Genomic DNA, 22,525 nt, shown 5'->3' with positions numbered 1-22,525 from the left:
GAGCCAAATGAATGAGCCCAGCTGATTCCTGTCCTACTCAGGGGTTCTTCGCATTTCCCCTTGTGCAGCAGGGCAGTCTTCTCCAAAGGGACACCAGACTTTTCAGGATGGCTTTTCAGGTACACTTGGGTTCTTCAGAAACCCCAGTTCCCCTACTGCTCACTGGATCCTATCCTAAGTTTTTTAAAGGCTTGGAACCAGTGGTTGGTTAATGCACTTCCCACTCACTCCAAATATGGCCAGGTGTAAGGGACACCCTGAAACTGATCGACAAGCTTCAGCACAAGTGTAATTTATATATAAACAAGCTACAACACTTAATGTGGCAGATGAACGATGGATGGAGTGCTTAAAGGAAGACTCTTGGGAGCACACTATGGTGTTGGAAAATGTGTACCGAACATATACTTTTTGCACAGGAAAACAGGTGAGACCCCTGTGGACTGGAAAAAGCAAGTGACATATGAAAATGAATAATACCGGGCTATTGTTATTGGTTCTTTCACTTGCTTCTAGGTTAGGCGGTTTGTTGGTGAGTGTTCAGGACTTCCTGGCTATTGAGATTTCTGTTTCTTTTACAAAGGGGTATTTTTATAGCAAGCATATATACAAAAAAGTTTCACAAAAAAGTTTCACATGATTTCTTTAACAGAAGAGCTATCATAGCACGATTCTACTAAGTGGGACTGCTCTGTATTAGCAAGGGGCATGAGCTCAGAGACACATATGATTACAATTATTCTTGTGTATATAGGCATGGGAATGTGTACAATGACAAGGGTGCATGCTGGCAAGATGCATTGACATACCTTGTCCATGGGTGCATTATTAAACACCAGCAGGTATCTAGCAGGGAAGAGAAAATTCTCTCCTACTTTTTGTCTCCTTGCCGCAGCAAAGAGGGGTTCTTTTTGTATCATACATTCATCTGCTCACCGTTCTGCATTGGTAGAAAAGTGTTAGAATCATAGAATCATAGAGTTGGAAGAGACCACAAGGGCCATCGAGTCCAACCCCCTGCCAAGCAGGAAACACCATCAGAGCACTCCTGACATATGGTTGTCAAGCCTCTGCTTAAAGACCTCCAAAAAAGGAGACTCCACCACACTCCTTGGCAGCAAATTCCACTGTCAAACAGCTCTTACTGTCAGGAAGTTCTTCCTAATGTTTAGGTGGAATCTTCTTTCTTGTAGTTTGGATCCATTGCTCCGTGTCCGCTTCTCTGGAGCAGCAGAAAACAACCTTTCTCCCTCCTCTATGTGACATCCTTTTATATATTTGAACATGGCTATCATATCACCCCTTAACCTCCTCTTTTCCAAGCTAAACATGCCCAGCTCCCTTAGCCGTTCCTCATAAGGCATCGTTTCCAGTCCTTTGACTATTTTGGTTGCCCTCCTCTGGACACGTTCCAGTTTGTCAGTGTCCTTCTTGAACTGTGGTGCCCAGAACTGGACACAGTACTCCAGGTGAGGTCTGACCAGAGCAGAATACAGTGGCACTATTACTTCCCTTGATCTAGATGCTATACTCCTATTGATGCAGCCCAGAATTGCATTGGCTTTTTTAGCTGCCGCGTCACACTGTTGGCTCAAGTCAAGTTTGTGGTCAACCAAGACTCCTAGATCCTTTTCACATGTACTGCTCTCAAGCCAGGTGTCACCCATCTTGTATTTGTGCCTCTCATTTTTTTTGCCCAAGTGCAATACTTTACATTTCTCCCTGTTAAAATTCATCTTGTTTGTTTTGGCCCAGTTCTCTAATCTGTCAAGGTCGTTTTGAAGTGTGATCCTGTCCTCTGGGGTGTTAGCCACCCCTCCCAGTTTGGTGTCATCTGCAAATTTGATCAGGATGCCCTTGAGTCCATCATCCAAGTTGTTGATAAAGATGTTGAATAAGATCGGGCCCAAGACAGAACCCTGTGGCACCCCACTAGTCACTCTTCTCCAGATTGTTAATCAATGTGCTTCTTTGTAAGGGCCATATCTCTGTGTCAGAGAACATATGCTCTACCTGCAGCCAGCGCCAGAATCTTTCCCGAGCATCTCCAGTTAGAAGAAAGACCCCTGCCCAAGACCATAGAGGGTGGCTGCCAGTCAGAGTATGGCAGCCTTCCCCAATCTGTTGTTGTTGTTTAGTCGTTTAGTTGTGTCCGACTCTTCATAACCCCATGGACCACAGCATGCCAGGCACTTCTGTCTTCCACTGCCTCTCGCAGTTTGGTCAAACTCATGCGGGTAGCTTCGAGAACACTATCCAACCATCTCGTCCTCTGCCGTCCCCTTCTCCTTGTGCCCTCCATCTTTCCCAACATCAGGGTCTTTTCCAGGGAGTCTTCTCTTCTCATGAGGTGGCCAAAGTATCTAGTGCCCTCCAAAAGTTTTAACATATGATTCCCACCATCCCTGGCCTTGGGCCATGCTGGCCAGGATGGATGGGAGTTTGGGACCCAACTTCGGGATGGCACCAAGTGGGGGAAGTCTGGAGTAGACAGCCCTCGACTAAATGCACCAATGGCCTGACCAGGCATAAGGCAGCTTCCGGCCTTGCTCTTGCTCTTGAAATTCTCTCCACCCAAATTTCCCCCTTGATACTGAAGTTGCAAATTACTTAGTTTTGTTTCTGGAATGAAACATTACATTAGGAATCCTCGGTTGTTCAGGTTTTTATTTCTGAATTCTGTGGAGACAAGCATGTTAAATGATTCTTTTAAAAAGAACTTTATCATAATATTATGTTCCACAGATCACAAAGTATAAGCGCAGGTTTGTGAAATATGATCTACACTAGGTCTGTGAAATGAACCATTCCAAATGAAGCAGATACATCTAAAGACATTGACTTTGCTCAAAGCAATGCTCATTTATTGCCATAAAATGCATGACAAATGTGAGTGTAAGCACCCTTGATTGCGTCTTGTTCTAATATTTTGTTTATTAAAAAGTGAGAGAACAGAGGGAGCAGCAAAGGTTAAATTAAGCATGCATTGTTCCACTCTGAAAGTTTATAGGCCTATGGGACTTCCATATTGTTAAGAGAAAATGCAGCAAGCTTTTAAACATACAGGGAGGAATTCCATGTCGTGCTATGTTAAACGTTCCATCGCTGCAAGATTTTCAGTTTGCCAGATGGAATGACCCCCCCCATCCCCACTAGTGCTGTTCTGGGGGTTCTCCCAACATCCCTCTGATCCAATTTCAGGGGTGCAGGAAGGAAAGGGGGAAGCCCCATTGTGTAAGTGGAAGACCTTGCACAGAACTTCTGCTGATGGAACTGCTAGGTGAATCCCACCCAAAGTCATTAACTTCGTCAAAAGAAGCAGTAAAATTAGCCTGTGACATTGTTATTCCCCAGTCATTTTTTTTTTTTTTGCTCAAAGTAATGTATTATTCCAAAAGGAAATGATGAAGCACTTGATAGCACATGCATGGTGAAATATATTGCATTGCCTTTTGTGCATCACTTAAAGGATAAGGCACATTAAAATAAATATTGCATGGAGTGAATATAAGTCGTATGGAGGGAAGTATTGTTTGCCTTGATTTAATTGCTGATCTCTTGATTAGTTGGAGGAGTCCGGGCACAAGAATGACACAAAATATGCCGTCATTTGGGAGTAGATACTGTATATGGAAAGTTATCCACAAGATGGAAGCCTGCTTGCACCCTATGTATGAGGAAAAGAGGGAAGCAGGGAGGCAATTTGTTTCCCCATAGTCAGGATTCATCTTGGCCAGGGCTCAGCAACCCTTTTCAGCAGGGGGCCAGTCCACCATCCCTCAGACCATGTAGGGGGACCGGACTATATTTTAGGGGGGGGGGAATGAACAAATTCCTATGCCCCACAAATAACCCAGAGATGCATTTTAAATAAAAGCACACATTCTACTTGTGTAAAAACACTGATTCCCGGACCATCCGTGGACCAGATTGAGAAGGCAATTGGGCCGCATCCAGCCCCCAGGCCTTAGTTTGCCTACCCCTGATCTTGGCAATATATAGGCCTCAGAGCTGAGATGGCAACAGAATTGTCTTTGGAAACTCGGGCTGTGCAGCACCTTGTGTCTATGTCATAGTGAGAAGAATCTCTGCTAGATCAGGCCAAAGCTCCATCTAGTCTAGCATCCTGTTCTCACAAATCCTTATTTCCAAATTTTACCAAGGCATTATGGGGCAAACTACCAGAAAATAGTGGTTTAATGTTTACCACTATTGAAGAAACTGCTAGAAAAAAACTAGACTTAAATAAAAAAACCCAACCCATTTAGACAAAGAGGGACACATTATACAGATTGGTAGATTGAACAGTAATGATGATGAATTGAAAATGTCTTGCCAGTTTCATCTAGAAGCAATCAAGGGGAAATAGTGCATGACTTAGAAAATAGGGGGGGATCTTAGCAAAGTATAAATGGCAGAGGGAGTAACAGATGAAGCCCAATCTTACGTTATTTTTAAAAATACTTATACTTCACTTATTGTTCTAGTTTGGCAGGCTCATTATTTTTTTTAACGTATTTTTTATTAAAGATTTCTTGGTTTACAAAAGTATGTGCAATGTCTCTTTTTTCAAGTTACATTTCTACAGATCAGTTTTATTTGTTGTGACATTAGTATTACATTAGGAAGAGAAGGGGGAAAGAGGTGGAGGGGGCCGTGGTGGGTGGGGGTGGGGTCGGGTGGCGATATTTCTATTTTACTTAATGTATGTGTGGGGTTTTGTGTCAGTGTTGCTTGTGCGGGTTCTCTTTACTATTCACTTGTGTTCCTTTGGTGGTGAGAGAGGTTGGGGTTGGTCTAGGGTGTGGTTGTTTGTGATTGGCTGTGGTGAACTTTGTTTTCAAGTGTGAGTGGGGTGGGTGAGTGTTTTGAATCAGGTTAGCCATATTGATTCGTATGCTGTTGGTGGATTCTTGTCGTTGTCTTGTTGGGCTTTGTATGTGATAAAATGGAGCCATATCAGGGTGAAGGTGTTCCCCGTGTCAGTTTCAGTTTATTGGTTAATTTTTCTAATAAGGCTGTTTCCCATACTATTTGGTACCATTTGTCCATGCTTACTCCTGACAGGTCTCTCCAGTGTCTGGTTATGATGTTTCTGGCTGCTGAGAGTAGGTGGGTTATGAGTTCTTTGTGATGTGAGTGGGCATTATTCTCTTGGAAGATGTTTAGTAGGGCCAGTTCTGGGGTGACTTCTAATACTTGTTTGGTTATTTTGCATATTTCTTGTATGGTTGTTGTCCAGAATAGTTGGATTTTGGGGTATTCCCACCACATGTGGAGGTATGTGCCTGTGGAAGTGCATCCTCTCCAGCATTTTGGTGAGGTTCCTGGGCATATTAGCACTAGTTGGCAGACTCATTATCCGATAGTATTGCAAGGAACAGTGGCGTAGCGTGGGTTGTCAGCACCCGGGGCAAGGCAAGTAATTTGCGCCCCTTAACCCGTGGATTTGCGCCCCCTAACCCTAACCCCCAGATGTTGCGCCCGGTGCGGCCGGCCCCCCCCCTGCACCCCCCACGCTACGCCACTGGCAAGGAAATCAGGCATCCAGTGAGGTTCAATTTATTTTTAAATTATTTGAAATCTTAATTGGAGAATGAAATTTCAGTTAGATAATTTTATTTCATGTTCATTGTATGTAGATGATGCATTGTTAATTCCTGCAACTCCCTGTACAATAGAGTTACAAGACATCTTTCTTTAGTTTGGCAGGCAAGCAACCTGAATTTATACAATTAAAAAATCAGAAAAGGGACAGTATCTATGAGCATATCAACAGAAATATATCTGTATGTAGATCAAACAAATTATTTTTTTAAAAGCAGAATAAACAATTAGATTGTCCTTATATGGTAGGAAATGTAGTTATGGGGTGATTTTTGTCTTTCTGTAAAGAAACAGTAATAAGGGTTTTAATGCCAACAATTAGAGTTTCAGGCTAATGTTGTCTTTAAGAAATCTACTGACCTTGCAAACAAACAAACAAACAAACAAACAAAATTCAGAAGTTAAACTGATGAACATCTCAGTTTTGTCTTTGGGAGGATAATAAACTATCGGTTAATGATGAAAGTTTATTTTTCTAACAAGCCACGAAAATTTATGCATGTTAAATTCATGTAGCATATCTGAGTCAAGAAGTGGGGAGATTTGCAGCATGGTTCCAAGAGCTTCTCTTGGATCTTTGCAACACTGAATTGTAGAAAAGAAGTATAGTATACATGGAGGGTTCATTGTTTCTTTTTTAAAACACACACGCACATCCCTCACAATAACTACAGCAATATTCTAAGACAGGTCTGACACATACACCACTTTATTTATTAAGAGAAAAGATTTGTATCTTGGCATGTATAACTAGCACACATACTGTACATCAGTCCACTGAATTACTTACTCTGTGGCTGAGATCCAAAGTGTCCAAATGGAAAATAACTGTGGATGAGCACAGAAAGCTGCTGATTTGTCTTCCCAGCTGCAGCTCCTTGCACCTTCTCCAAAGATATTTCTGAAGGCTAGCTTGCCCCCGCTGCTCAATTGATTTTCAGTACAGCATGGAGGGCGGCAGCTAGCAGAAGTCAGTAGGATATGCAATGGGTTCGGATGAAACCTGAACTGCAGCAGGTTAATTTAGAGAGATTTAAGGCTTGTCTGAAGCAAAGTAGGTGTTCTCCAAAAGAGCTCAGAGTAGTCTTCCTGAAGTGCTAAGTCCAAGACAAGGATGGCATGTCTGAAGAAATTGATCACCCTACATCCTGCAAGCTCTCTTGATTCCAACCAGGGTATATCTTTACTTGGGCTTCTTTACCTCTTTACTTTTAGAAACACTGATTTTTGAATTGCGCAGGCTACTTAACCAAGAGGCACCTCTAAGATTTCCCAACAAAAGCAAAGCCTTTTCCTTCTCCCCAGATTTTAAACGGGCGCGCGGACACCCCCCCTTACACAAATGCCCCTGCACCTTATTTGGCAGAATTTATCCCCTCAGAAGGGGCAACTATGGCTGAAAATTTAATTCAATTCTGTTCAAAGAATAAGGGGGGGGGGGAAGCAGTTATAGCAGTTACAATTTTTTAAATAATCAAAATGTAAAGGAAGACTTGAAGGAGAAAATAAATAAATAACACCCTACACTTAATTGTTTGAAATTTGGGAGGCATCACCCACTCAGAAATGGCTTCTATACCTTCAAATTCTATCCAGTTCTGTCAAAAAAGTAAAATAAAAGAAAGGAAAAGTTATAGGCATTTGCTTGCTTGCCAGTGTAACTGAATGGGAAGGCATACAAAGGCTCTAATTTTCTAAGTTTATATGTCAAAAGCCTTACTGAAATCAAGATATAGTATGTTGGCAGCATAAATCCCTCCCATTCCACATATTGGGTTTAATTGTTCTCTGTCATAAAATAAAGGATGAAATTTCAGTGGCAGTAACAGGGATATTGATGGTGCTAGATTTTTCATTCTTCTTTTGCAATAAAGAGTAATTTAAAATATTACAGCAATACAAAACTGAAATGACAAGCCCCACAACTCCAGTATTTCTCTCTGACAAGTAAAACTACTGCATGAGATTTGTATTTGTTAAATATAATTAATCATATAGCCTACCTAGAGGGAGCCTGTTCATGTAGCACAGATTCTACATACAGAGGTCCTTGACTATTATTTATCAGATATGACATTTGTATTCAACTATGTGGGTTATAATAATTGAAGCCATCAGCAACAACTGTGAAATACTGGACAACACAGGGACTTCCAGTACTCCATGCATAAAGCAAATATGTATTGTCCTTCCTTAACGGGGCTTAATCATGAACCATACTTTTAGTTGCAGCTTTCTGTATCACTGGGCGATGCTTATTGTTATATATTTGCTTCTTCTTCTTTTTAGGTTCTGCACAATGGACTTGTCATGGAGATGGATCATCCAACAGTAGGGAAAATAGCTGTTCCAGGTAGGCATATTGCCTTCATTTTTTTAATAGAAGCCAGCTCCAGAGACTATTGACCTGTAGCAGGATTATATTTGAGCTAAGGCTGGGCAATATATTGAGATATCATCCCAAACCATAGCTGTCAAGCGTCCCTTATTTGGCGGGACAGTCCCTTATCCCAGCGCCATGTCCCGCTGCTGTCCCTTATTGATGATGCTCCTTAAATTTCCCAGGTTTCAAAGGAAGCAGCTCCTCTCTCTCCCTCCCTGCTGGCCTCGAACTGTGTTGCTTGGCTGCGTTGCTCACCCAATAAGGAGTCGGAGAACGACTGGGGGGTGGAGCTTGCATGCCTTGTGCCGATCAAATTGGCCGCATTGCCTGGGGACTCGCCTTTGCTCAGCGCTTCCCAGCGGAGAGGTGATGGTGGTTTTCCTTGCTGCAGCCCCTTTGCCAGGTTGCTGCGCTGTGGGAACCACCGCTTGAGGCTTCGTTTGGCTGCTGGTTGACTAAAATCCCTTATTTTGGCTGCTGATCCCTTATTTTCGAGGCTGCTGGTCCCTTATTTTCAAATCTGTAAGTTGACAGCTATGTCCCAAACCGGTTAGAAGTCCATATGATGATACTGGTTTCATAATTTTTGACCTGGCAATATATTGTGAATCACATATTGCGTGTGTGTGTTTTTGTGCTCATGGTATGCCAAAATCACAATGTGTGAAAAACCTTGAAGCAGCCAATGTCTCTACAAAGCTCCATCCTTATTTCAGACATTGTGATATATAGGTATATCACGATGTTTAGCTGGCAATATATCGCAGTGTTGAAAACCAGATATTGCCCAGCCCTAATCTGGGCTGCTGTAAGGGAGCGACAGTTTTCAAAGCTTGATTGCTCTTTTTAACTCTCAGTGCTTCATGCACATGATACCAAACACTGAATTATATTATGACACTAAAAGGAACCCTGTTTCACATCCCAAATGTGAGTTGCTCCTGTACCATAGGAGGGATGAGGTGGTTGCGAGATCAGCAGAGTGTGAATCCACCAGTGAAGCCAATCTGGTCTCCTGCTGGTGTGTTTGAACCGTGCCAACCTCCCTGCTGTCTCATTGCTGACTCTCCTGCTAAACAGCAGTGGCTCACCTGTTGGGAGGTCAGGTAAATGCCTCCACTCCATCTGCTTCTAAACACCTTCCAATTTCTTGGTTGGGTCTTGTATGTCTGAGTATTTTTGTATGTCTGAGTATTTCTTCTGGCTGAATGGGCATTAGATTGTCATAAGACCACCAGTGAATTGCATATGTTCTGCAATATCAATTAAGATCTGTTACTTTCCCTGTTAGATTCTCAAGAAGGCAAGCATGCATAAGCTGTTGCCTGGGGGGGTGTGTGTTCCAGCCTAGATCATTTCCTAAGGACCAGGGTCCAGATGTTTCTGAATGATGCTAGAGTTATGAAAGGTTGTTCCATTTTTGTGGTTACAGTCTCCAGCTCTGTTTCTCCTTTGCGCGATAGTTGTCCTGACTTGATGCATACATGGACCATGTTGCCTGACATAAACTGGGCCTTTATTGGGCAAAATAATTGGCATTGTGCCTCAAAGATAGTGCCTATTCTAGAACTCTTCCAGTAATCTATCTTCCCCAGGAAATAGGCCACTGTACCTGAAACCTCCAGAAAACCATTAAGGGCAGCCCAACAGATGTGGCACTTTGTGTCTCGGCTGTCTTTCCTCTCATCCTGTGACCAAGTCTCTCTCTGATTCCCAGGGAAAGGCAAGGCAAGGAGGTTTGACTTTTGCTTTATGAAAAGGCTCCCTTGAACAAAGTATGGGGACCCCTATCTTGAAAAAAATCTTAGCGTAAGTTTGATGAAATGTTTGTGCTTTGTTTTTATGAATGTTTCTGTTAAACCATCTATGAATGGCAATCCTCAAACCACTTATTCCACAGTAGTCCCTTTGAAGTTAATTGCTTACCGTGGAGTCAGTTGGGCTAATCTGGAAAAAAAGCAGTGTATATGTGCACATCTGTGTTTGCTTTAGGTTTACCTTGAGCCGTACATAAATTGTGAACTTATGTGTTTGAAAGAAATGGAAAAATATGGCTGAACAACAGAAGGATGGTATTTTTCCTAGTGATATGAAGAAAGGGGGGTCTCAAAAATAAGGTGGGACTTTTTCTTGTTATGTTGGTACTGTCACTTCTCAAGTTAAAAGTAAGCATGTTGTGTGGAGCTGGAGTGAGAAAAGATCTCTGAGATAAATAATGTTTCCTTTCTTCAAATAGTTTAGTCTCATAATCAAGATGTGCTCAACCAGGTGAAGCATATTGAGGGCATACAGGAAGGAAAGAGAGAGGGAGAAGGCCAGCCTCAAAATGGGGTTCTGCCAAGAGAGATTAAAAATCAAATGTTTGCCTTTTAATCCACCGAGGGAGGCGGCACACTGTGCTTGTGCTTCAGTGGAAATGCAATTAATCAAAAATATGATTTTAATTGGCTAACATCCAGGTTAGATTACTGCAGTGTAGGATACATGGGGCTGCCTTTGAAGATTAACTAAAAACTTAAATAATTTCAGAATGCAGCAATCAGACTATTGACCATAATTGCTTTCTGTTGTTATAATATATTGGCTTCCTGTGTGTTTCCAGACATTACTCAAGCTGCTGAGTTTAACTAATAAAGTCTTCTCCTGTTGGAGACCAGGGTTTCAGAGGGAGCACCTACTTCATGGTGACCATACCTGTTTATTAAGAGCAAGTTCCCTCCACGAACCGGGTCAGCAGGGAGTGGCTGAGAAGGGGGTTTGTGCTGTGCTGGTGCTGTCCCTGGATTTGGTTGCCTGCTTACCCCTTTGCAGGGTCAAAGCCATTGTATCTGTCTGGTTCAATGAACAACATTTTCCATGAGAGCCAGTGTGGTGTAGTGGTTAAGAGCGGTAGTCTCGTAATCTGGTGAACCGGGTTCGTGTCTCCGCTCCTCCACATGCAGCTGCTGGGTGACTTTGGGCCAGTCACACTTCTCTGAAGTCTCTCAGCCCCACTCACCTCACAGAGGGTTTGTTGTGGGGGAGGAAGGGAAAGCAGAATGTTAGCCGCTTTGAGACTCCTGAAGGGGAGTGATAAAGCGGGATATCAGATCCAAACGCTTCTTCTTCATGTAGTTATTGACTGTAAGCTTGATGCTGTGATCCTTTGTGCACTTACTTGGGAGTAAGCCCTTTTGAGCTCTGTGGGAGTTGCTACCAGGTAGAAATGTGCCAGATTGTGCTGTAATCCACTTATGACAACAAATAAGGGGATTTGAACATTTCTACCAACAATTTTTAAAGTTGCCATTTTGACTTGTGAAGAAGCAAACTAGAACCTGAAATTCAATTCTTTTTGAAGAAAATATTGGGAAGAAATACCTTGCAGATGGCAACAGGAAAAGTACATAAACTTTTCATGTTGTGTGCAGCCCACAATCTATCTTTTGGAAAGAAAATACTCCTCAAGGGACAAGGTTAAACTGCAAGGAGAGGGAAGGGATGAAAAGGAATGTTCTAATGGCTGTCAACAGAGGTAGGAAGAACAGGCAGAAATGTGAGTTTTTGCATAGGTAAACGACAGTACTACCCAAAGCTTAGCTAACTTAAACTTGATTAAAACTCAAAACCCATGACAGTGCATTGAAATTAAAATAAATCATCTTATCCTCTGATAATTTCCCATTTAGAGAAGCCTCTGTAAATGGCTCCTTGCATTGAAGCAGATCGCTAAATGGTACTTTTAGACAGTTTTACTGGAGAAGCACCAGTGTTTTCTTTTGTAACTCGGGGTAAATATGCCTGAATATAATGCACTAGATAGCCATGTCCTGATGGTATAAAGTACAGAAATAGTTCACTTAGTGTTATCAGCAACCCTTTAAGAGAATTTTCCATTTACACATTCCTGTGCCATATGATGAAGCCCATGTCTACAAACCTACTGGCAGCTGCCAAATCCAGAGTGACTGATACTTTGCATGTGCTTCCTTTGCCAACCTACAATGCTAAATCTGGATCTAAACTCCATAATGCTGTGCATAGGAAGCTGACTTGCTCTCCAAACTTGCTTCATTTCAGATGGTGCTTTTGGGGGAGCCAGAAAATGGGTTGTAACAAATTTTCCAGACAGCTGGAAAAGGAACTACCTTTTCTCTATGGAATTATGTTGTTCTGTTGCCATTAGCATAGCATAAAGGCAGTGTTCCTCCTAGATCTGGAATAGGGAGTATTTTTACTCAGCACGTGTTGCGTAATCCCAGTGATGGGACTGAACAGGAAGAGTAGTTTTTCGCAGAGGTATTCCAGAGTGTCAGGGCAGGAGGTGTTTATGTCCTGGGCAGCAAAAGAGCCTCACTGGCTCATCATCTCATGTCCAGCTGCCATTTTGAGATAAGGATGGTGCTGAAGGAAGGCTCACATTTAGCAGGATTTTTCCTGTCTAGGCTCGTTATTTGCCTGTTTCTATCAGAATGCGGGGACACAAGGAGGTTGATAACAACCACAACTGGTTGAACTGCGCCAGAGAGATCTAGGAGATGAAGGATGAGAGCAGCCAAGCAGCCACAGCAGTGGACCTCGTAAAACTCAGATATTCAAATTGTAGCATCCCTTTTCTCTTGGTATTTCTTACATAACTTCTATGATTATCTCTTCGTCCAACTGAACCTCTTCAGGGGGAGCAAGAGAAATAATTTCTACCTTCCTTCTATTTTGTTGGTGTTAGTCAGAATACAAGACACTCTAACATCCAGGCAAGAATGTTCAGCAGCCCCCAATGCACATTAATTGCATTAATTTGCATTTATACCTGTCAGTCATTTTGCCCCACCTGTCTACATCTTTGTATCTACAGCATCTGACCATCACCGCCAGGAGTAGCCCACACACTGCTCTCCAGATGTTGTTGGACTACAACTCCTGCCACCCCTCACCATTGGCCAGGCTGGGGCTCCTGCGTGGAGTTTGAAATCCAACATCTGCAGGGCACCATGTTGGCCAGTCTTGGTGTACACACACAAACAGAGAGAGAGAGAGAGAGAGAGAGAGAGAGAGAGAGAGAGAGAGAGAGATGGTGATAATATTGATACACTTTGTAGGATTTCATGAGACATCTAGCCATGAAGATTCATTAACATTGCATTTCAGTGATGGCCAGCAGTGGCTCGTGTTGTTCTTAGCAGTCACATTAAACTCCAGAAAGAGGAAATAGACTGGGAAATGGTGGTCAGGCTTTTATTGGATAGACTGTAATGGATATACACAATAAAACATAATGTTAGCTATAGGCCTCTTTTATCAGGCTGTTAGCAAATGCGGTGGGGGGGGGCAGAGTGAAGGGGGGGAGAACTAGATATATGGAGGACGACTAGATATATGGACAGAGACAAATGTTGCTTGAAAAATGTTGCCTTCCATTGAGGGATTTTGCAGGAAATTAAGGAAGTCTGCACTACATGACATTGTTTCCTGCAGCTAGGAGATCTCACACAATAGGAACAACAACAACAGAATTTGCAGGTTCGGAGGGGGGATATATTCCTTTCCATTTGCAGGGAGCACCTCTGCCTGAACTTCTGATCCTGTCTGCTTCTCATCACACATTCCTTTTTTTGTGCATAGCTGATGTTGCTTGAGAAATTTTAATTTCGCTTCACTATTTATGGCACATTGGAGACAAACAGCCTCACCAGCATTAGCATTACTTCATTCGTCTTTTTTAGTCATCAGTGCTGACTGCTTATGTCTTTTACATTCACAGGGCTGATTTCAATTTTAAGGAATTCAGTGCCTTTTCAGGAACTCCACAGAAATGATGCATGTCAACTCATTTGGCATAGCTCTCAAAGCTGGGAGTGAGGGGGGTGGGGAGAGAAACTTTAATAAATATGTAATAAGGTGACTGACAGTGATTAGTGATCCCAAAAAGAGAGAAGAGGGGAGAAAGGAAGACAAAGGCTAAATTGCTGAAAGGTTTTGTTTTTAACTTGCTATTTTCTATTTTTTGTGGGTGGCAATTTTAAGCGTGGCTTCTGTCTTTTGCAAATAAATTTTTAATTGCTGCTTATAGCTGCACTGTGGGTTAAACCACAGAGCCTAGGACTTGCCGATGAGAAGGTCGGCAGTTTGAATCCCCGCGACGGGGTGAGCTCCCATTGCTCGGTCCCTGCTCCTGCCAACCTAGCAGTTCGAAAGCACGTCAAAGTGCAAGTAGATAAATAGGTACGACTCTGGCGGGAAGGTAAACGTCGTTTCTGTGCACTGCTTTGGTTCGCCAGAAGCAGCTTTGTCATGCTGGCCACATGACCCGGAAGCTGTACGCCGGCTCCCTCGGCCAATAAAGCGAGATGAGCGCCACAACCCCAGAGTCGGTCACGACTGGACCTAATGGTCAGGGGTCCCTTTACCTTTATAGCTGCTTCGGGGACTCTTTTAGTTGAGAATTAGAATAAAAGAGTAAAAGATGAGCAAACCTTTTTGAACTTGTAATATTGTAAATTGGACCATGGCAGGATCTTTTTCTTTCACAAAAACGTGCAATCAGTACCAGAATTCCCTGGAAATGGTACCAGTTCAGATCCAATGCTAAACCATGGCAGGTGTGAAAAGGAGATAGGAAGCATCCACTTCCTGTTTTTAACTACCCATGGTTTATCATTATATCCAGAAACATCAGCGTCAACAGCATAGAGCATATCTTTAACTGGGCGTGGGAGAGAGGACTGGGCTCAACCTCCCAAGAAGGTGATCAGGACTATTGCAACTAGCCATTTGTGTGAGATTTCCCGTTGAGGGCTGGGAACTGTTCACTCTCTCTAGCGCTGCATGTTTCTACCATGCACAGCAGCTATTTTGGTACAGGATTTCTGACCCAATAAGGAAATGCACACGTAGGAGCCAGCTTCCATGAGGCTGCTGCTTTCTGTGGTTTGGGAGCGAGGGAAGGGAATTCTCAGAATGCTCCTCACACAAATTCAATTTAATTCAAATGGGACTAGCAGGCGACAAGACTTCAGTGGAATGTGGACTCTGATTCCTTAGATTTATGAAATTATTATTATTTTACTTCTTGTCTTACTTACAAATTGCGTTGAGTCACAACAAGGCTTACCAGACGCTTTAAAACTTTGTTGTGTTGATCATACTAATAGAAAGTTGCTGCTGTTTAGTGTTGGGATTCAGTCCCTCAAACAACACAGGAAGTCAAGTCTCTCCTAGGGGGGTTAGAAAAGAAATGCAATTGGGGTGTGCTTTCTCTTCCAGTGTGTGTCTCTAGTGTGTGTTCCTTCATTTCTCCCAAGGGAAAAATTAGGGTGCTTTAGGTTGCAATCCTGTACCAATTCACCCAGGAATAAGTCAGTGGGATGGACTTCTGAGTAGACATTATAGGTTTTCATTGACAGATGCAGAGACAGTTCACACATCTCTGTGCTGGAAGGTATGTGGGCTCAGGTTAGAGTTTTCTAAACAGGCATGGGAAACACTTGGTAAATTTCTCAGGTACTTCCAGAAAAGAACATATTGTGGAGTAAGTGCTGGTCATGCACACAAGTGTCCACATGATGTTGTCGGCAAAATACCCTCCTTATTTCCTCTTGCCAAAGTAAATCTGATGAATAAAAATCCCCCATTAGATACCTGCTGTCAATGTTAAATGTGAAAGCTCATTAGCACCCTATTTTGTTTTTTTTTTATAATAATTTTTATTACGTTTTTTTTTTCCAAATTACAGATAGAAAAGAAAGAACATAGACAGTAACAAGAAAGAAAAAACAGAAAATCTCAACCATTTCAACAACTTATTTCAGATTTCTGTCGGACTTCCCCACATCTCCCTCATAATGCATTCTTAACAATAAAATTATCATTAGCACCCTATTTTGGGGCAGTTTGTTGTAAGTGTGTGACATTTTGGTGTGGTGGCCTCTAAAGCCACACCATACTTCTGTTTGCTCCTCACCTGAGCACAACTAGCCATGTTATTAACTGCAGCCCAAGTGACATGGATGTGCCTTTTCCCACCAATTGCCACATTCAACCCAGTGAGGAAGAGCTGTTTTCTCAAGAAGATCCACACAGTACATATCATGAATTACCATGGGGACTAGTTGCAGTGCATACATTAATTCTAGATTCAGGTAGGTAGCCGTGTTGGTCTGACACAGTCGAAATAAAAAAATAAAAAAATAAAAACATTGTCCAGTAGCACCTTAGAGACAAACTAAGTTTGTTCTGGGCATAAGCTTTCGTGTGCATGCACACAAAAGCTTATACCCAGAACAAACTTAAGATAAAGGGACCCCTGACCGTTAGGTCCAGTCGCAGACTACTCTGGGGTTGTGGTGCTCATCTTGCTTTACTGGCCAAGGGAGCCGGCGTTTGTCCACAGACAGCTTCCAGGTCATGTGGCCAGCATGACTAAGCCGCTTCTGGCGAACCAGAGCAGCACACGGAAACACCATTTACCTTTCCGTCGGAGTGGTACCTATTTATCTACTTGCACTTGACGTGCTTACGAACTGCTAGGTTGTCAGGAGCAGGGACACTTAGTTGGTCTCTAAGGTGCTACTGGACAATTTTTTAATTTATTTCAACTGCATACATCATGTTCATTTTAAAGAGAGAGAGGGGGGGAGAGAGAGAGGCCTTCTACAAGTCCTCTTTATCATCATTGGGCAGGCCTTAGATGGATAAATATGACTTTCCTGCAAGACCACAGTATTAATGGTATTATGGGTATGCATACATTTCTTTCTAGAGCTAAAGCTCAACTGAAGGGATGTTTTCTTACTAATTTCTGCAAACAGTATAAATTGTATGTGTTCCTCTGTGTGTGTCTGTGTATACATATGCACATGCATGCGCGCGCGCACACATGCACACAAACACGCAGAGTAATTCACCTTCAGACATTACTTTATCTGAAAAAGCAAATTCCTTCAACTCTTGAATGGTAACATTTATTTTTCTCCATCAAACATGTGTTTCTGCCTGTTTTTGTTTTAACTGTATGGTTTAGATTGTACTATCAACATTTCCTGGGGTGCCAATTAGCAAAGAAGAGCTGTTTTTACTTCATTGTGTTTTAAATCTTAATAAAACCAAGGAAGCTGAGTTTGTTTGACAGATCTTCCTGCTGAGAAATATGCCCACCAAAGATGACATGTTCAATGGGAATGTTTATTCATAGGAATCCAATTATTTCAGGAGTAAACATTTTTAATAGGCCTGCACCTTTATCCCAAACATTTGTACTGGTGTTGCTGTCTGCAGTGTTAATCACTGACATTGTGTAATCCTGTTGAGTTTTATTGTTATCATGTGTTTTTTCAACCATGTATATGTGGTGCAGTCCAGTCCAGCTATCCTGTGCATAAACAAACAAAAGAAGAGCAATCCTTGTTTTATCATGATTGCCTGCGCCCCTGACATATTATCCCACATGATGCTCTGATATCATCAGCCACTGCACCTCATCCTAGATCTTAACTTGGGCTGTTTCTGTGTTCCTGAAGTTTCACCAAGCACTTTCCTCTTCTTCCTTGTGACAAACTCAGCCAGGTGCTTAGCTGATCCTCAGTGGGCTGTTGTAAAACATGCATGTGGGCCTCGTGTGCATTGTAAAATAACCAAATTACTTCAACACACATACATTTCAAGTATCGTTATGATCTTTCATAATTAGTGAGTAGGAAAAATGTTTTCCACTGCCTGCAGTGAAGCTCCATACCATTAAAATAAGAACATGTTTTCAATATTTAGATAATTTCACTTAAGTGTTAAAGGCACTGGAGGTTGACTAGATGCATTCTTTCATGCACTCCCCACATATTTCTTCCAAATGGAGACCAGCACAAACCCGTCCCCTAAGAACAGAAACGAGGCATGGAAATTTACAGTCCACGGATCTTCGTGCATTTGCAAAATGTTGCACAGGCTTTTATTTTGATTCCCACCCTTTCCCCCCTTTATTCACATTAAAAGCTGGACTTTTAAAATAAGTGTAAGAACTCAAATATAGTCAGAGCCTGTTCCATTCATTGCTTTTAAATCAATATGGAACATCAGACCAGACCAGACCAGACCCACCCACCCACCTCCAAAACCCAATGTCAGCAACAACGTGTTGTCAGAATCCCATCCATCTCAGATTCGAGGGAGACCTCTGAAGAAAAGGCATAGAATTATGTGTAGTACAGCTGGGGGACCTGGAAAGCCCCACAAAACTCCCAGATGTCCCTTGGCTCAGGAAACCCCTTGCAGTGACTCATCCAACCACAGCCCAAGCCCTGCCTTGATCCCCAGTTCTCCTTCTTCATCACCCAAACCTCCAAAGCGAAGGTTACAACGGACTTGGTGGAAAGACCAGGTTCAACTCATGTGCACTGGAGGAGGGAGAAGACTCAGCTGTGAAGAGTGACCCATCAGATGGCCAGAAAGTGGAGGAGCTGATAGGATATGCACCTCTCAGATGCTTCTGGACCCTTTTTGCTACTTTAACAGCTCCTTACTGTGCTTTCTCACCTCCAGAAATCCCCAGCTCAGCTCCCATTGCGTGGCGAGATCCCGCCTCCCACCAGTAGAAATAAAGACACAGGACACAGTAATTTAGGTTATTGGGCTAAAATTAGGCCACAACTTTATTGGTTACAGGTGATGAGCGGTATTGGCTTAGGCATTGGTCCTATCGACTGTCCGGCTTCAGCCTGCTTGCTTGAAGACTGGGAAGGGTTAACACCAGCAGGGGGCCTTGGGCCCTGGCTTCCATAGGCTTTGGACGGGGCCATGCCCCCCGGAATCCTTTACCGGACTACCCTTCAATATCTGGGGGAGGTGATGGCGCTCCCCCCCATACATCTACATAACAATACCCATACCAATGCCTAACTGCCACCCGAGCAAAGCTCGCCGCCAATACCCTCAAACCTGCAACCAATCCCTAATCCCAGGGATCATATCCGCCATCCACACATCGTTTCCTGCATCGGAAAGATGTACGCCATTCTCTCGGTAGAGGGCCACTTTGCAGCCAGAGAGGGAGATTCCCGGCCACGCTTGACTTAAATGAGGCAAGCCACACCCCTGGGCCAGCCAATTGGCTGGCTCGGGGATGACGCGGCCGAGGATTTCCCAGATCGCACAGGGCTGGGAGCCAGCCTCCGCACGCATGTTGGGGGCGTGATGCCCGCAACACCACCTCCTCCCGAGGTCGGAGGTGGCTTTCTCACTCCAGTACCAGTGCCAACACCTTTACTACTAGGTCCTGGCTTTCAGGACAGACAATCAAACAAAATGAGTCTCATCCAAAACTGCATTTCTTGCTTACTCACTTGCTATTGTGATGAAAATATTTGTCATTTATATAGCAGTCTTTGATTGCTTTAACCTTCTTTGTACACTTTAACCCTTACAAAATAGGTCAGTGTTGTTTTCCCTTTAGTGGTGGGGGATGGGCTGAAGTGGGAATAATAGTGACTTGCCTCAAGTCCAGGCATAGGCAAACTTGGCCCTCCAGATGTTTTGGGACTATCATCCCTAGCTAACAGGACCAGTGGTCAGGTATGATGGGGGTTGTAGTCCCAAAACATCTGGAGGGCTGAGTTTGCCTTTGCCTGCTCAAGTCCCATTGTGAGTCCATGACTGCAGTAAGTTTTGAAGGGGGAATTCTCTGGCTCACACACTTAACAGCAAGAGTGCATCAGTTGACGGCGAGATGCGTGCAAAGGAAACACTGCCCCAGTTTGGACATATACTTGGAGATGGTTTAGTGCTATATGAATAAGCCTGCCTGGACCTCAAGTCCTCCTCCCTCCATTCTCGTCCTCTGATCTGTTTCATCTCTTTGCAGAAGGCAATTGTCATTTGAAAAAGAGAAAAAGTGAGCAAAGCTATAATTGGAGGGATGGGGAACTATCTGAGGCAGTAGGTCTTTCAATACCAGCTGCTGGGAGGGACAAGTAAGGAGAGGGATGTTGCACTCAGGTCCTCTGATGGACTTCCCCTGGGCATCTGGTTGGTCACCATGAAAATAGGATGCTGGACTAGATGACCTTGTCTAGCTTGGCTCTTACAACATGAGGGCCACACCTGTAGATCCAAAGTAGGCCTGTCTTTCACAGCATCTGATTCTGACCATGACCCTGGAGGAACATGACCCTCTTGGGAGAGGCCATGTGGGGCCTGTCTCGGAGCTCTGACTTAGTAGTGTGCTACTTGCTCTGACTTAACCATCCTTGAGGAATTTTATCTTCATGAATTCTGAAATGAGCCGGCCTGATACAAACCTCCCAGGTTGGAAGTTTCATACTTCCTGAATGTTCTGGTGCAGTTTTGGCTACATATTATGACACTTTTAAAAATGTGTATTTTGAGAGAAAGTCATTAAAAATATATATTTAAATGGAAATTCTTGTGCAGAGTTTGCTTTCTTGAAAATCAATAATAGCAGATTAGTACAGCAGTGGGGTGAAACAAGCTAGCAATTGAATACATGCAACAGTAATAGACTGATGCATCAGTCCGAACTCTGACTTATATTCATGGGATAAATAAATGTATCTGTTTTTATTGACAGGGGCCCTAGTGGAATTTTGTAGCCATTCTGTGTTAAGAAGTTGCACATATTAGATAACCTGCCCACCCCCACCGTGGTCACATTTGGACTCAGTAAGTTTGCAAAAGGAGGGATTCTGGCCAGCATTCAAGATTCTATGTTTGTGGCCACTGTGGGGAACATAGGAGGTAAGGATGAGGCATAGGATTTAATAGTGGTAATATATTTACTTTTGCTACTTTCCTAGCTTGCTAGTCAAAGTTTAGTGGTGTAATTCCTGAAAGAGAATTTTTACTTCCTGGCTTTCATTTGCTCCACAAATCAAAGTCCCCATAAACTCTGCTGTAGGATCTATTCATTCCCTGTTTTTATACCTGCAAATGTTTTTAGTTTAGCAGGCCGCTCTTGGGTGCCCCTTTTCCTTAGGATTCTCTGACAGCGATCATTCAAGTTATTGGCTTTGTCTTTGCCCCTTCATTTCTACTGGGTCTACTAGGATTTTGGAGATCAAGGACCTGCTAGATAAAGAATGGTTCTGGTCTGCAGCATAAGCAGTGAGCTTGGCAATTAAGAACGGAGTAATGTCTATTTTGTATTGAGATGCTGTTTTAAATTAACCAATCACACAATCGCAGGCAGGCAGTTATATTTAATACCACAGTTATTTCTGGGTAGACAGATATAATTTGTGTACTATTCAAACAGCCTTTGAAAGACTTACGAGTTTTGATTATGTGCTGGCTTATCCTCCAAGCTCAGATTTCCAATCTTTTCTAAATACAGCAACTGTGAAATGTAATGACTGAGGCATGTTGGCATAAAACACAGATTTGTCCTAAACTTCCTGATATAATGGATATAGCCTGCTTGCCAGCTGTGTTCTCCCACTTTGTAACGTTTAGCTTGAATAAAAAAATAAATTATAAAAAATACTAATTTGGAGCAGGTACTAGCTATATATCGATATAGTCAGTGCAATGTTGTTGTTTAGTCGTTTAGTCATGTCTGACTCTTCGTGACTCCCTGGACCAGAGCATGCCTGTCTTCCACTGCCTCTCGCAGTTTGGTCAAACTCATGCTGGTAGCTTCGAGAACACTATCCAGCCATCTCGTCCTCTGTTGTCCCCTTCTCCTTGTGCCCTCCATCTTTCCCAACATCAGGGTCTTTTCCAGGGAGTCTTCTCTTCTCATGAGGTGGCCAAAGTATTGGAGCTTCAGCTTCATGATCTGTCCTTCCAGTGAGCACTCAGGGCTGATTTCCTTCAGAATGGATAGGTTTGTTCTTCTTGCAGTCCATGGGACTCTCAAGAGTCTCCTCCAGCACCAAGTCAGTGCAATAACAAGGTGCAATAACTAAGGTTCTTTCCAGGCCCCTTTCACTTCACTGCTGCACAGTAACAGTGCAATTGAGCCAAGTTCTTTTGAGATAGTTAAGAACATGTTAAATTTCTCATTGACATCAGTGGGATTTATATGTGCTTAGCTTTGGTTAGACTGTGCTATGAATGTGCAGCTATGACTCTTCTGCAAGGATTCAAAGATCTTCCCTTAAGGTTAAACTTGCAATTTCCTAGCATTCACACTACAGATTTTTTTTGTGTTGAAATGTTGACCCTTCCCTGTTTAGTGCAGTTGGTACAGATGTGATGTGCGGAGAAATGCAGTCGCTCAGTTATCAGGGTGCAAGGGGGAGACCCTAATGTTTGTAAATATTTAGAGGAACCCCTATTGGGATGTAGGCAACACCACAAATAACCCAATGAAATCCGAGTGTGCTTAATGTCCACAGAATGCTGACTGGCTGTAGTGGGCTGAGTGTGGAGGAACAGAAAACCAGGGAGTAGATGAATGGAATGGAATGGAGTCTCTGCAACAGGGAGCTGAGCTGGCTTATAAGATTTTGCCTCTGTCTCCAAGATGCACTGTTAGATGCTGCATACAGACCCAGCCTACTCTCTCCCACTTGCTTGCCCAGTCCCGTCTCTCTGTACCCAAAACATGTG

The 22,525-nt window shown here is 43.0% G+C and overlaps 1 protein-coding gene and 1 long non-coding RNA gene across 4 annotated transcripts in view; one reads left to right on the top strand and one right to left on the bottom strand.

Moving 5' to 3' along the window:
• LOC308570444 overlaps positions 1-22,525 on the bottom strand; it is a 61,686-nt gene that overhangs the window by 3,822 nt on the left and 35,339 nt on the right. The window lies entirely within an intron of this gene.
• The window catches only part of SUGCT (succinyl-CoA:glutarate-CoA transferase), a 304,201-nt gene that overhangs the window by 253,040 nt on the left and 28,636 nt on the right, over positions 1-22,525 (top strand). For all 3 annotated transcript variants that reach the window (XM_081165186.1, XM_081165185.1, XM_081165188.1), the window contains exon 13: positions 7,897-7,960. In XM_081165186.1, coding sequence (XP_081021312.1) covers positions 7,897-7,960 — 64 coding nt within the window. The remainder of the gene's footprint in view (positions 1-7,896; positions 7,961-22,525) is intronic.

Source organism: Podarcis bocagei (genome assembly GCF_964188305.1).
Source record: "Podarcis bocagei genome assembly, chromosome: 12".
NCBI classification, from domain to species: domain Eukaryota; kingdom Metazoa; phylum Chordata; class Lepidosauria; order Squamata; family Lacertidae; genus Podarcis; species Podarcis bocagei.
The sequence above is the reverse complement of the archived record's forward strand: the minus strand, read 5'-3'. Positions and strand labels throughout refer to the sequence as shown.